Source organism: Coenobita brevimanus, chromosome 40, assembly GCF_032717465.1.
Source record: "Coenobita brevimanus isolate Jiangsu-jjx chromosome 40, ASM3271746v2, whole genome shotgun sequence".
In the NCBI taxonomy this organism is placed as follows: domain Eukaryota; kingdom Metazoa; phylum Arthropoda; class Malacostraca; order Decapoda; family Coenobitidae; genus Coenobita; species Coenobita brevimanus.
Genome location: NC_136993.1, coordinates 21,200,435 through 21,216,930, shown reverse-complemented (window position 1 = coordinate 21,216,930; position 16,496 = coordinate 21,200,435). Strand labels below are relative to the sequence as shown.

General features: G+C 41.7%; 1 protein-coding gene across 1 annotated transcript in view; it reads left to right on the top strand.

The window, feature by feature from the left end:
- LOC145396985 (ionotropic receptor 93a-like) overlaps nt 1-16,391 on the top strand; it is a 247,572-nt gene extending 231,181 nt beyond the window's left edge. The window contains exons 8-9 of the mRNA XM_080270213.1: nt 15,791-15,944; nt 16,208-16,391. Coding sequence (XP_080126339.1) covers nt 15,791-15,944; nt 16,208-16,391 — 338 coding nt within the window. The remainder of the gene's footprint in view (nt 1-15,790; nt 15,945-16,207) is intronic.
- The last annotated feature ends 105 nt before the right edge of the window (nt 16,392-16,496 follow it).

Here is a 16,496-nt window from a genome sequence, read left to right as displayed (position 1 = left end):
CATTTAAATCTTGTCCTCTAAGCTCATTTTCCTAATCAACTTCTAAGAAATACTTCTTTAGTTCTTGATAATTTCCCTTTTTATAGTTTAGGCTCTTTTTGTAACTTTCATTGCTGTTAACTATGTCATATGCTATCCTGAAGTTGCAATTTAGTACTGCATGGTCGCTTTTGCCGAGTGGAGGGTGATATATTAAACTGTCAGTATCATTTTCTTGCCTAGTAAATATGAGATTTAGCACTGAAGGTACATCGAGTCCTCTTTTTCTGGTGGTTTCCCTCACATGTTGCGTTAGGAGAAATTCTTGCACGAGATCCAGGAGCTTTTGGTCCCAACAGCTTTCTTGGCTAATTACATCTAGAGTATTCCAAATTATATTTGTATTAAAATCTCCAGTTAGTATAATTCTTTCCGATTTCTCTTCCATTTTATGTAGTAATGCTCTTAAACTCTGAATTGTACTCTCTGCCAGGTCCTCATATTCGTCTCTTTCCCATGTGTTTGATCTGGGTGGCATGTACAGTACCTCAAAAAAGTATCAAAACAACTTTGTGGGAAACAAACTGAAAAACCAACGATGTGATCTGAAACACGCCTGAGGTGAACGTATGATTTCAAAACTATCTACCCCTAAGTACGGATACTTTCTTGAGGCACTGTACATATTAGCTACCATTACTTTCCCTTCAGATGTGTTGATCTCTACTGCAATCAGTTCTACTTGTGAGGGTATATCTAGCTTTATTTCATTGACTTTTAGATTTTTCTTAGTTAATATTATAATTCCTCCTCCTTTTTTTAAGTTTCTATCTCTTCTCCATATATTATATTCCTCAAAGTTTAGTATGTCATTGGATATCCTTGGTGTTAATTTTGTTTCAGTTAGGCATATTATATGTGGTTCATTTTCTCTGACATAATCATTCATCTCTAATAATTTAGATACCATTCCATCCACATTTGAGTACATCAACTTTATCATCTTGTTTATATACTTGTCATGACATGGTTCTACTACCTTCCTCCTTTTTATTCCCTCCTGTTTATGTACCACTTTCGTACCTGCAATCCTATTACTTTGTAAAAAAAAAAAAAAAAATGTGTTCTTCTCCTCTTCTGATCTTCCCTCATTTTTTGTTTTTGCTTCCTCCCTGTTCTCTTTCATAAATTCCAGTTCCTCTTGTGTTAGGCATCTTTTTATCCATACATTTTTGAGCTCCTCTTTTTCCATAAGATTCTTTGCATTTTTTAGTATCTCCTCCACGGTGTTTACACTTTGGAAAGTCACCTTTAGAGGTCTTGTCCTGCTTTTCTCGTATTTCCCTGAACTTTTGTGTTCCTCTATGTCTTTACTACAGATTTCCTCTGATACTTCTTTCAGTAAGCTCATTACATATGCCATCTCCTTTTTGTCTCTTGTGATCTTGTTTTTTACTTCTTCCTCTTCTATACCAGTGATTACTATATATTTGTTTATATCTACTAAATCTCTGACTAACTTTGGATTGTTTTGGATTATTCTTTTCACTTCCTGTTTAATGCTTTTTTTCCTCCACCCTTGTTTCTAAGTCTTTCTTTACTTTCACCGTTTCAGCATACGTGGTTTCCACATCATTTTTGTAGCTTTGCACAGCTTTATTCACCTGTGTTATCTTCTCCTCAATATCACTGCTTTGGTCTGTCAGACTGCTTACTTGCCTAATTGTCTCTGAATCATTTTTGAACTCTTCCATAACACTCTCGTGACTGACTACTGTACTTGCCATTTCACTCATTTTCTTCCTAAGTGTACTCACTTCCACTGTTAGTTCACTGATGATTGTGTCTTTCTTGTTGGCCTCCCTTCCTAGTTTTTCTATTTCTTCCTTTTGCAAGGGCATCTGCTTCTTTATTTCATCAATTTCATTTTTGAAAGCCATTTCTAGTTTGTGTACACCTTCAACCAGTCTGTTGTGAGTCAACACTTCAACGAGTTCTTGGTAGAAATCATCATTTTGCTTTCTACCTTCATCCCTTTTCTTTTCCAAATTTGCTTTATTAAAGTATGTATCAATTTTGCAATACTAAAAATACAGAGTATGTACTTACATTCCCCGTGCTGCTGTAGTCTAAACAAACAGTACTTCCTGTACTGTTTGTAGATATACTGTGTGTGTGTGTGTGTGTGTGTGTGTGTGTGTGTGTGTGTGTGTATGCCAAAGCAAGATCGTGCAAGCAAAGTGAAAGAAAGGTTCTGGACAAATGTGGAAGCTTGCATGGACAAATTTGAGAGGAATGAGAGTGTTTTTAATTGATGATATGAATAGAAAAATAGGGAATGTGCAGGTGGATAGAGTAGTTGGTGAGTCGGGTGTGCCTGCAGAAGTGGATGAGAATGGCAGAGCTCAGTGGATATTTGTGCAAGGAAAGGGTTGGTGATAGCCAATACCCTCTTTAGGCACAAAATAATCCACAGTTATACCTGGTGAATGATGAGAAGGGTGGGTGGTGAACTGAATGAACGGAAGGCAATGTTTGATTATCTGTATGTGTTTGACAGAATGAGAAGGCATTTAATGGATGCAAGAGCATACAGAGATTGAGGGAACGGACTTTCAGACCACCAATTGGTGGAGGATTGGAAAGAAGTTGTATGCGGCCTTATTGAATTTGCTGAAAGCATAATTATGACAAAGTGGATAGGCAAGGAATATGGAAAAATATTTAGAATACATGGAGCAAATGGGAAGTTGTTGAATGCCGTGAAGAATATGTTTGAGAGTGTTAAGGCTGCAGCACGTATGGATAGTGAACTGAGTAAATTTTATCATCTGAATTTTGGATTGCACAGGGATGTGTCAAGTCTCTATGGTTATTCAATCTGTACCTGGATGGGGATATGGAAGAGATATACTGTAAGGTAAAGCACTGGAAGTTGGAATGGTCCTACTGAGAGAGGGCAGTGTTTGGAAACTTCCTGTACTGTTTGTAGATGATACTGTAATGTTAAGTGAAGAGGAAGAGGAACTGGAAGGCTTGGTGGATGAGTCTGGGAGAGTGTGTAAGAAACGGAATCTAAAGATGAATGAATGGAACAATAAAGTTTTGGTCATTGAGAGAAATGAAATCACTGAATGTATAGCGAGGTTCGATGATGAGGAAATGAGAAATGTGATTACAATTTAAAGTGACTGGGTAGTGTGATGAGTAACGATGGAAGTTTGGACGATGACGTGCTTGAAGGGTACAACAAGGAAGAAAGGTTACAGGATCATTGAAGGCAGTGATAAGCAATAGGGTAGTAAATATGGAAGTAAAAAAGTCACTACATGACAGCATTGTATAGAAGTGAAACTTAGACCTAGTTGGAAGGACGCGATTCAAGATTGGAAGCAATGGAAATTAGTTACCTAATCGGAGTATGTGGAGTTACGTGGAAAGACAGACTGATAAATGAGGAATTGAGGGCGAGTTGTTATGTTGATGTAGATGTTATAAAATGCGTTAAGAGAAAATTAATACACTGAGGTGGTTTAGCCATGTGGAGAGGATGGAGATCGAGAGACTAACGAGGAGAGTGTATGTGAGTAAGGTGGAAGGGGGGTAGAGGGAGGCGGAGGCCGAGGATGAGATGGAGGGTTGGAGTGCAGAGGTATATGAAAGGAGAGTGTGGGCAGGCGGGAGGCCAGTGAAATAGCGCGGGACGGTGGCATGGAGGCAATTTGTTTGTGGCCACCCCTTATGGGATTAAGGCATCTGGCAATAGGTAGGTAGATAGATAGTGAATGGACAATAACAGCAGTTTTTCGGCGGGGTCCTGAGTCTTGTATAGTATCAAGCAAGGTCAGTACATTCCAGTAGTAAGAGTCTAAATTATTCTTTTGTTTTTCAACCTCAATGTGGGATGCCTTGACAGATGTGATTATCTACCCGAGTGATGTGGGACTGCAAATGTTCAGATTACCTATTCCAAACCCCTCCACGTCAGGTGTTAGCAGTTGGGTGTCTATTTCCCCCTGCTTTGGCACACTGGAGATCTGCTCTTATGCCATCATACCAGCGTCATTGGGCCAGTGCCAAAAATTTGCAGGGCTCAAACTAGTGACTTCCAACAACATCCATGGCCTGTCACCCTCACCAAGTCCTCTCGCCAAAGGTCTTTTGATTCTGATGAAAGGAAGAAATGAGAGGTGAGTGGGCTTGTGCAATGAATGGATTTGGTGTGATGGAGAGGTACCATCACATGACTTGGCCTTTCTCAGTCTGTGATAGTGGCATGAAGATTCACAACGAACATCTACTGATCAAGCTTGCAGGAGTCTGCATGGAGCTCTGTCTGCCTTGCCCCACCTTCCATAGGACTCAGCTAATGGATATTTTATTTGGGGTTTACTCTCATACCTTGACCCATCCAAGGGTAATCCACAAGGCTATGTTCCTGGGAACACTTAGTCTGACTCCTCATTGATGGCCCCTTCAGCATGGATAACCCTGCCCCCCTGGTGAATCTGGAGGAGTATCTCCCCCCACTGATATGGCCCACCAGATCTGCCGGGCATGCAAGCCCCCACCATGACAAGGTGGTTCCCGTGGGGGGGAATGTCTTAATATGCCAGTCATTCAATCAAGGCATGCATATCTTTTATCCCACTGCGTGCCAGTGCCGTTTTCAAATGGTCTTACATAATTCTGCAGCCAGTGTCAGTGTCATTTTAAAATGGTTTAAAATGAAAAAATTCACTGTGACTGCATTTTTCAAGATTCGTGGGTAAAAATTGGCAGGCATGTATGGTATCTGTTCCTCTACCATCCCTCAGGCTGTCAAGGCCATACACTCACTCTCTCCCACCCTTATATTTGCTCTGCCTCACTCTCCCTCTGTGCCTCACTCAGTGCTGTATATAGTGAAGGCATTTTGTAAATATTTTCACATAAATGTAAGTTGCAAATAGTTTCTTGTAAGTGTAAGGACTATATAGTGAAGTCAAGTTGTAAATACCTTCTTTTAAGTGCCAGAACTGTACATAATGAAGTCAGGCTGTATCTGTCTTCAAGTAAGTGTAAGATAATGCACTCACAGCGAGAAAGACACGCAAATTTGATAGATGTTGAAGTAATAAATAATCAGAAAAGTGTACTGAACATTGCTATACCTTCCCAGAATAAATACCTGAGTATAGAGTATACCATACAAAGAAAACGGCTTTCTCTCAGGTACGTGGTGAGCATGAGAGAGCGGTTATACTTGTATACGAGTATGCAGGACTCAATTAAACCCATTTCCAAGCTTTGGCGAGCATTCTAATGGTGAAATTTGTTGTTTTCACATCAAAATCTATCATTTTAGCCAATAAAAAAAAGGTCGAAAAATGGCCAGCACGGAGGCAACCCATAGGAATAAAAATAGCTGGCATACAGTGGGTTAAGTACAAACATGTCACAAGATTAACCACAGTTAAAGAGTGGTTAAGATGTTAAGTTCATCACCTGGGGTGTGATGAAAGCTTGTAGCTATATATCTGATAAAACCACCTTCGGAAAATCTTATACGTAGTTTGAAATGGCATTGTAAGCAAATGGGGAATGTCTTATGGAGTAAAGATCTGGATCGCTTATGTGCTATGTGATGAAATAAATGAATGTGCTTGATATTGTCTTTGTTTCCAGTCCAACTCAGTAAATATTATTAATAAACACGAATTGCAGTTTTCAGTTACAATTGCTTGATTGCCAAATAGACACATTATTGAAATATCATGGGCACAGGGCAGAGATACAAGTTCTTTACACTTTCCCACTTCAAAGTGTCCGTTAGGAAAGGGTAAGGCGTGGCTTTTCTCCAGGGAGAAGAGAAGGCAGAAGTGGTAGTAATGAAGGTCAGCTTTGAAAGACGTTTTTGAGCAAACTATGGTAAAATTATGGAACGTTTTAAATTTAACATTCTTTCTATGAGCCTCTGTTTTCATGGAGTCTTCTATTTGGAGAGGGCTGCATGGTTTGGTTTTGCTTGTTTATTACATAATGTCTCTGACAAAACAGATAAATGATGCTTATTATAAGTTTATTATTAAAATAAACACGCCCAGTTCATTAGTTTACACATATTTTAATATCCAACAAACTGATTTTCCCACAAAATGAAATTTTTATTTTTCCATCTATTATCTATATTTAACTGGTATGGTGCCTCATAATAGCAGTGATTTTTTTTTTTATTTTACCCTACAACGGAGACCTTCATTTAACGGAATATGTTCGAAACCTTGTGTGCTTATTTTTAAAATATCGATTTAGAGTCCTTGTATTACAGGATACCCTTATATTTGGTAGACACTTGAATTCTGGAGTACTCAAAATGAAGATATAGGGGGTAAAATTTGTCTTTTTTTTATCACACATTCGTTAATCGTACCATATTGTTCAGCTTGTTACTGTTATTTTTTCTTTTATTGGTAGGTGGGGGACGCACCTTCCACTCACTCGATGTAGTGCTGCACTCAGGTGACTGACCTTTCCTCTCCTCCTTCCTTCTTTCCTTTTTTCCTATTCTGTTTTTCTTTCCTTCATTCTTTCCTCTTCCTTCAGTCTAAGGGTGACACAAGACTGAGTGACAAGCCAAATGGATTCCCGAACACCAGGAAACCTTGTACTACGCTGGGTGGTAACCATATAATGTGGCGCCTGGTGGTTTAGTGGGTAATAAAGGCGCTCCAATCGGATTGAGCCTGTGCAGGTTTATATCCAAGGGTTGGTTGCTGTTTATTGCTCATGTAATGCAACTTAGGGATGACTGAGGCTGGACACTGTCATCTTAAAGGTCAGGGCCAGCTTGCCTAGCCTAGGGCCCCTACGCTCCTTATGGGGCAACACAGGATTGGATGATGGATGTTACCATTTTTTTTTATTTCTTTTTTTTATGTGGAAGAAGGAACCTAAGGCCACGAGCCCGCAGAATTGTCCCTTCCAAGAGAAAAACAAAATACAAGAGAAAGCCAAATTCAAGACCCGATCATTTCAAGATGCCTGGACACACTGCGTTTGAAAGACTGGAGATCATAGGAAGCTGGAAATACAGACAGAGGGAGACAGTTCCAGAGTTGACCTGTTGCATAAATGAAGGACTGGGAGTAACAGTTAACTCTAGCACTAGAGAGTTGGACAGAAAAGGGGTGAGAATTTGCTGCTAGACGGGTGCTATGCATGCATCGTAGATATGGAGGAATGCATGCAGACAGTTCAGAGGAGCAGTGATCATTGAAGTAGCGATAGAAAAGAGATTAAGATGCAACAGTGCAGCGAAGAGACAGAGATTGAGGGGAGTCAGTAAGAGGAGGAGAGTTAATGAGACGAAAAGCCTTAGACTCCACCCTATTGAGAAGAGCTGTATGTGGGGAACCTCCGCACACATGAGAGTTGTACTCCACACAGGGGCAGATAAAACCCCTGTATAGGGTCAACAATTGTGCAGGGGTAAAGAAAGAACGGAGTCGGCTTAGCACAACTAATCTCTTGGAAGCAGATTTTACAAGAGATGTAATATGATCTTTCCAAGATAAGTCCCGAGTAAATGAAACCCCAAGCATGTTCAAGGATGATGCAGGATTAAGCTGAATATTATTAAACATTAGTGGATATACCTGTGGAAGATTTTGTCGTGTTGATAGATGTAAAAACTGAGTATTTGATGCATTAAAAACAACCAGATTATTTTTATCCCATTCAGAGATATGAGACAAGTCAGACATTAGGTGTGCCATAGCCTCGTCCCTTGTTTGCTGAAGTAACTGCTGAGATGGACGTTGTAGGAACCGAATGGAAAGGTGAAGGGTGGAGTCATCAGCGTATGAGTGGATAGGGTTTGATGTACTGCTTAGAAGGTCATTATGAATAAAAGGAAGAGAGTTGGTGATAGGACAGAACCCTGAGGAACACCACTGTTAATAGATGTAGAAGAAGAATGATAGCCGTCTACAACAGTGGCTATAGAACGACCAGAAAGGAAGCTAGAGATGAAGGCACAGATAGAAGGATAGAAACCGTAAGAGGGCAGTTTGGAAATTAAAGATTTATGCCAGACTCGATCGAAAGCCTTTGAGATGTCAAGTGCAATGGCAAAGCTTTCACCAAAGTCCCGAAAAGAGGATGACTAGGAGTCTGAAAGGTAGGTGAGAAGATCGCCAGTGGAGCGTCCCTGACGGAACCATACTGACTATCAGAAAAAGTTTTGATAGGAAAGATGCTTTAAAAAAATTTTATTAAGAATTGAATCAAAAACTTTTGAGATACAGGATGTTAAAGCAATTGGACGATAGTTAGAGGGTTGGGAACGGTCACCCGTCTTTGGGACTGGCTGAATGAGAGCAAACTTCCAGCAAGATGTAAAGGTACAGGTTGATAGACAAAGGCAAAAGAGTTTGCCTAGGCAGGGTGTAAGCACAGAAGCACAGTTCTTGACAACAATAGGAGGGACTCCATCAGATCCATATGCCTTATTAGTATTGAGGCCTGTGATGGCAGAAAATACATGAGATGAAGAAATTTTAATGTCAGCCATGAGGAAGTCAGAGGGGGAAAGTGATGGAGGAACAGCACCGGAATCGTCTAAAGTGGAATTGGAGAATAAAGTTTCATCAAAAAGATCTGTAAAATCAGTAGAAGAAATAGCTACAGAGCCATCAGAGTACAAAAGAGGAGGGAAGGATGATGAGGTAAAGTTGTTAGAAAGGTTTTTGGCGAGCTGCCAGAAGGAGTGGGAAGAATTCGAGATGGAGAGTTGAGAGCATTTGGTATGGATGAAATTATTTTTAGCAGAGCGAAGAACAGACTTAGCACGATTCCGGGAAGAATTATATAAAAGGTGTGATTCAGGGGTGGGTTGGCTCCAGTACCTTTTATAGACCCTCTCCTTGTTGAGGACAGCATTAGAACAAGAGTGATTCAACCAAGGCTATCTTGCATTAGTGAAAGGATATGAGGAAAGGAATGTATGCTTCCATGCCCGAAAGAATAACCTAATGCGCATGGCACACTCAGATGGCTCCTGGCCATGGAAACAATAATCATTCCAGGGAAAATCAAAGAAGTACTGCCTGAGGGCCTTCCAGTCTGGAGCTCCAAAGTGCCACAGACGATGTTTCTTTGGAGGGTCCACAGGCCGTACCAGAGCAATAGGACAGGTTAAGGTAATAAGGTTGTGATCAGAGGAGCCCAACGGAGAGAAAAGATTAACAGTGTAAGCAGAAGGATTAGTTTTAAGGAAGAGGTCAAGTATGTTGGAGCTCTCTCCAAGGCGGTCAGGGATACGGGTAGGGTGCTGTACAAGCTGCTCTAGGTCATTGAGGATAGAAAAGATATATGCTTGTTCAACAGGTGGATCAGTGAAAGGAGAGGAGAGCCAAAGGTGGTGGTGAACATTGAAATCTCCTAGAATGGAGATATCACAGAAAGGAGAAATGGATAGAATGCATTCCATCGTAGAAGTAACATAGTCAAAAAATTTTTGATAATCAGTAGAATTAGGAGATAAGTAAACAGCACAGATATATTTAGTCAGAGAATGACAGGAAAGCCGAAGCCAGAGTGTAGAAAATTCAGAAGAATTGAGTTCAGGAACACGAGAGCAAGATAAGTCGTTGCGTATATATACACAACAGCGACCTTTGGCTTTGAAATTAGTATAGAGAAAATAGGAGGATACAGAAAAGGGTTTGCTGTCAGTTGCCTCAGATAGCTGAGTCTCAGTTAGGAAAAGAAGGTGAGGTTTAGAGAAGGAGAGGTGGCGCTCAACAGAGCGAAAGTTAGAGGAAAGGCCGCGAATGTTGCAGAAATGAAGAAGAAGAGAGTCAGACAGTGGTTCCAGGCAGCTTGAGTCGTCACCGGGAGAGGGGCGAAAGGTGGGGGCATTTATGCACCCCCCCCTCGGGGACTGCGAGGCCACGTGTTGAGCTGCCATGTTTTTTTTTAATTTTGGAAAAGGAAGTGTGGTGTGTATTGTGCATGTAGTTTGGTGTTGATAGAGAAACTTGTATTGGAGACCAGCTGGCCTACTCTCTAGTGTTACTGAGACACTGAAAAAGTTCAGCAAAGGGGTATGGTCGGGACCTAGTACCGAGGGCTGATGAAACGGGAGCTCCAGCTCTCCCTGTCATCAGCTTCACATCCACCTTGGAAGTACTGCCCTGCTCGACCGGTGCTACAGTCTACTCCTCTCGGACTATTACTTTTCGATATCTTTGTTACCCTACGCACTTTCATAGACTATTGGGGTTTCTGGTTGTATGGTTGTAAATCCAGATAATGAGAAGGAATTGAATCACTTCTATTTCAGCTTACTAGAAAATAGGTTAAAGGTTAATAAAACATACTGTTCTTATCGATATTCTGTTCATTGTTGTAATACACTGGATTAGGAGATGCCAGTTTACATAACGAGTACAGAGGAGAGTAGATATTTTTTTTTGTTTGTTTTTTCATTTAGGTCCCGTCTGTTTTTTATAGAAAGTTTTTCAGGTCTCTACAATTTAGTTCCACTTAATTTCTGTTCTGGCGTTTCCTGCGCCTCGCAATCAGCTCTGCAAGAAAGATCAGGATAGCGAAAAGGCAACTCAGGGCCAAGATGTAGAAGGCTCCCTGCATGTGGTCAATGTTTAGTGCCACCACCTTCCCAGTGTCGCTGGCCTCAACACCGTCTGTTGTCCCCCTCTGTGGTTTCCTTCGCCTCTGATGGAGCGATAAGATGAATCAGAAGAGCATGAAAACAACGTTTGCATATCTGTCCATTTATCAACATATCTATATGTATCTGTCAAATTATCTACTGTATATATATATATATATATATATATATATATATATATATATATATATATATATATATATATATATATATATATATATATTGTGCCAGACGCCCTAATCCAGTAAGGGGTGGCCACAAACTAATCGCCTCCATGTTGCTCTGTCCCCCACCATTTCACTGCCCTGCTCCCAGCTTACACCTCCCTCTCTCATATACCTCTCCACTCCATCCCTCCATCTCATCCTCGGCCTCCCCCTCCCTCTTCTCCCTCCACCTCACTCACACACACTCTCCTCATCAGTCTCTCTCTCCATCCTCTCCACATGGCCAAACCACCATAATGTGTTTCTCCTAACGCTTCCTATCACATCCACATCCACACCACACCACTCCTTCACTTCCTCATTTGTCAGCCTGTCTCTCCATGTGACTCCACATGCTCCTCTCAAATAACTCGTTTCCACTGCTCTCACTCTTGACTTCTGTCCCTCCAACAAGGTCCAAGCTTCACTTCCATACGTTAGAGTTGGTATAACAATACTGTCGTGTAGTAGCTTTTTCACTTCCAAGCTCACTTCCCTGTTTCTTATCACTGCTTTCAAGGAGCCAGCAACCTTTCTTCCCTGCTGCACCCTTTCAAACACTTCACCCTCTAAACTTCCGTCCTTACTCATCACACTGCCCAAGTACTGAAATGCACTCACATTCTCCATTTTCTCCCCATCCAATCGCACTGTACATTCACTAACTTCACTTCTCTCGAAGACCATAACTTTACTCTTCCCTACATTCACCTTTAGATTCCATTTCTTACACACTCTTCCAAACTCATCCACCAAGCCTTGCAGCTCCCTTTCATCTTCACTTAACAACACAGTATCGTCTGCAAACAACAGTACAGGGAGTTTCCAAACTCTGCCCTCTCTCACTAGGGCCGCTCCAACATCCACTGCCCTACCTTGTATCTCATTTATAACCTCATCCATCCACCAAGCCTTGCAGCTCCCTTTCATCTTCACTTAACAACACAGTATCATCTGCAAACAACAGTACAGGGAGTTTCCAAACTCTGCCCTCTCTCACTAGGGCCGCTCCAACATCCACTGCCCTACCTTGTATCTCATTTATAACCTCATCCATGTACAGATTGAACAATCATGAAGACATGACACATCCTTGTTTCAATCCAACCTTCAAATAGAAAAATTCAGTCAGTTCACCATCCACACGCACTGCAGCCTTGGTACCCTCATACATACTCTTCACGCATTCAACAACTTCCCATCTACGCCATAATTATATTCTTAATACTTTCCACAATCCTTGTCTATCCACCCTGTCATATGTTTTCTCCAGGTCCATTAGGCTACATACAACTTCTTTCCCTTCTCTAGAAACTTTTCCCCTAAGGATCTAAGAATGAATATCTGATCTACACAACCTCTTCCCTTCCTAAAACCTCTCTCTTCTTCTCCAACTATTTCCTCTGTTCTGTCAGTAACTATACTACCATATACTTTTCCTATTACACTAAGAAGGGAAATTCCCCTGTGATTACCACACACTTCTTTTTCCCCTTTTCCTTTGTACAGGGGAACAATTATACATGACTTCCAATCCTCCGGGACTCTATCTTCCTCCCAGGCCAATCTGCACGTCTTCCACATCGATTCTACTACTATCTCTCCCCCATGCTTCAGCATTTCACCACACACTCCATCAATTCCTGGGGCTTTCCCCATTTTAACTTTCTTCATTGCTTCCATAACTTCCACCCTACTGATTTCTTCCTCTCTTCTCACATCCCTCCTTCTCCCAGCCATTCCCCAGCCACTTATACTTGCATTACTTTCATTCTCTATGTTCAACAATTCATTGAAGTGTTCTCTCCATCTGCTCACTTTTTCTCCCTTCTCCACTAGTAACCTACCATTTTTATCTTTCACTCCCCAACTAACTTCTCTAGTACCCTGTCTGACTCTACCTCTTTCCATAACATTTTCTTACAGTCCCTCCACTTTACACTCAAATTCCTTCTAAATTCTTCATCCACTCTCCTCTTACTCTCTCTCACTAATCTTTTCACCTCTCTCTTCCTGTGTACATATAACTCACTCTTCCGTCTCACAACTTCTTCCACGCCTCTGTTTCTTAACCACGAACTATATGCTTTTTTCTTTTGTGCCACAGCCTCTCTCACCTCTTCAGTCCACCATGCTGTTCCCTGCATGCCCTTTCGTCTTCTCTTCAACCATACACCACCTCAAAGGCTGCACAGATTTCTTCCGTGAATATCTTACACACACCTTCCACATCCCCCATCTGCTCCAGTCTATACTTATCCAATCGTTCCTCCACTTCCCTTTGTATTCTGCTTTTTCTCCATCCTCTTGTAACTTTTCTACCCTCCTTGTATGAACTACTTCCTCCTTTCTTTCCCTTCTTCTATTTCTCCATTTTGTTTGGACACTGATTCTGATCACCACCAAGTGGTGGTCTGAGAGTCCACTCCCTCATCCTCTATATACCCTTGCATCCATCACACACCTTCTCATCCTTTCATCCACACACACATAATCAATCATTGCCTTCCATTCATTCAGTTCACCACCCACCCTTCTCATCACTCGGCATGTATACCTGCTGATCATCTTGTGCCTGATGAGGGTATTAGCTATCACCAATTCCCTCCCGGCACAAATGTCCACTAAGGCACTGACGTTCTCATCCGCCTATGCAGGCACACCCCACTGACCAACCACTCCATCCACCTTCACGTTACCCACTTTTCCATTCGTATCTCCAATCAAGAACACTCTCTCATTCCTTTCAAACTTTTCCAAGTACTCTTTCACATTTGTCCAGAACTCTTCTCTCACTCTACTTGCACGATCTTTCGGTCCATACAGACACATAATCACCCACATTTGTAGTTCAACTTTCACTCTTACCCACACAATCCTTGAGTCAACTGATCCATACTCTCTTATGTTTTTCTTCCATCTGTTACTCACAACCATGCACACTCCTTCTTTTGCCCTCTCATTCTCACCTACTCCTGCACATATACCCCATCCATACTCCCATTCTCTCACAGTCTCACCTCACCATTTAGTTTCAGTTAATCCACATGCATCCACTTTTGCAGCCTCAAGCACATGTACAATCTCTTTCTCTTTCACCTCATCATTCACACCCCTCACATTCCATGTAGCTATCCGTACCAAGTCCTTTGTTCTGTCCTTTGTCGTCATCTTTTGGTCAGTCCTGGTCCGAGGCTTCATGTTCGTATTTTTAGTTAGTTGTTTTCCGGGGAGAGGCACTAACCCATCCCCAACCCACTTGTTTTCACGTAGGGAACACGTGTTTGTTGGTTATAAGGTTGCCACCCAGCGTTGTAAATGATTTCCTGGTTTACAGGAAATCATTTGGCTTGTCACTCAATTTGGAGCTACCCATCAAAAACAAGATATCACCACACCAAGTGGGTGGATGATGGTCGCCTCCACGTACCACTATATATATATATATATATATATATATATATATATATATATATATATATATATATATATATATATATATATATATATATATATATATATATATCTATGTGTGTGTGTGTGTGTGTGTGTGTGTGTGTGTGTGTGTATGCAGAAACTTTACTTAACCGTGGAAAAATGAAGACAAATTGACCACAGGAGAATAGAAAATGGAGATGGTAATTGCTTTCCTACATTACATCTTCAGAGTGAGATAAAGACAAAAGGGTAGAGGTCTTATAAACACACCTGCAGCAGGGAGGGACACATAGAACAAAGAGGAACCTGGCATGATCTGACATATCATAATCTCACCTCACATCACCTCATCTCGTCTGACTTTACCTAACAACCTATACATAGAATGTTAGTCAGGGAGATAATGCTTTACAATAGATTCTTTTAATAATTCATCGCATTTAAAAAGGCCGTAGCTCATGTTTACGTTATTCTTACATGTGCCAGAAATTTAGCATGATTCAGTTAAATTTCTTTTGTCGGATCTTTTTGACCTTTCTAGTTTCAGAACCTGCCTTACCAGCGTGGTGATCATTGCGTGCTTTGTGTTGGAATAAGCCACTACTCTCTTAGACCGCCCTTATACTATACTTATGCTGTGTAATCCTGGTTTCCAATCCTTTTTCAGACTGTAATAATGTATAAAATTTATTACATTTTTTCGATGGAACTTTTGTACAGCACCCATTTTAGGCAGCGACATTGATGGTGTTCCTGTGAAAATACCATTAAATTATTAATGTTGTGTGCAGATAATTTTTCTCTTGTTTTTAAGGTAATGACACTTTTTTTTTTTTTTTAAATTACCAATGCTAATTCCCTCTCCCCTCTTCTGGCAAATATTTACATGGAATACGTTGAGAATAATTTATTGACCTCTGTAATGGAGAGAAACATAGTTCAGCTCCAATACATTGATAACATTATATGCTTTTGCCCAAACAGATCAAAGCTCTTAGAATTATTCATAACCCTGCTATTACAAATAAACTACCTCCCCTACAGGCAAGGAGGAATTTTGCCTCCCATGCATTATTTTACAGATACATTTATGGCAAATGCTCAGACGAAGTTGCATGCATTGTGGCACCTCTCCATGCCTTCCCCTGTGCTACACGGGCATCTGGTACAGCTCAGGACTGGACTGTCACACTGCCACACTGCAGAACTTCTACCTATCAGAAATCTTTTACTCCCTGAACTGCATCTCTTTGGAACTCGCTTCCCAAGAGTTGTTTCCGCCCAAACTTCAACCTACAGCTGTTCAAATCCAACCGTTACAGATTTTTTTATGAATGGAGGACACCAGTACTCAGATGTATAGATTATTTTTTTTCTTTTGTTTTCCCATCCTCTGTTATTATTAAAAAAAAAAAAAAACTTTCCCACTGATGAATTTCTACTTCAACTAAATGCCCCATTCATCAAGTTTGCTTATGACTGGTGTCCCCAGAGCCCTCTGTCTCGTCCTCGTCCGAGGCGTCCCCTCCCAGACGAGGGTGCCGTGATCTGCTGTCTGGACACAGGAGATGTCCAAAGGGTCGGAGGGCAGGCCAAAGGGTGTCGACAGGCCGACCCGCTGCCACCGCCACTGAAGAGGATCCTGGGTGGAGCAGTGGCCCTTCACACCGAACTACGGGCCGTTCACTGGCTCCCCAGGGATCCAGGTAGATATTCCAACAACTCCCCTGCAGTTCTTCCAGCTCTTTTTCATGCAGGAGTTGTTGTTATACCTCACTGTGGAAAACAACCGGTATGCCACATTCCCAGGGACTCAGCTGGATGCCTGGTTCTCCTGCAATGAAGAGGAGATGGCCAAGTTCCTGGAGTTATACCTTTTCATGGGGGTCATGCACATGCCAACCATCAGGCACTACTGGCGGAGCTCTGAGCTGCATGACTACCCTATGGTCCAGCGGGCGTTGAGTGGAAGGCGCTTCTCCGCCATCCTCAAGCACTTCCATGCCTTTAACTCGCTCGCCATTCCCTGGGACAACCAAGATCGGCTCATCCACATTCGCACAGTCGTGGAGTACCTCCTTCAGCGGTTCTAGTCAGCGTACCTAACCAAGGAGCAGCTCAGCCTGGATGAGGGCTCCCTGGGGTGGAAGGGCCACCTGTCCTCCCGTGTGTAGAACCCCCAGAATCCCACCAAGTAT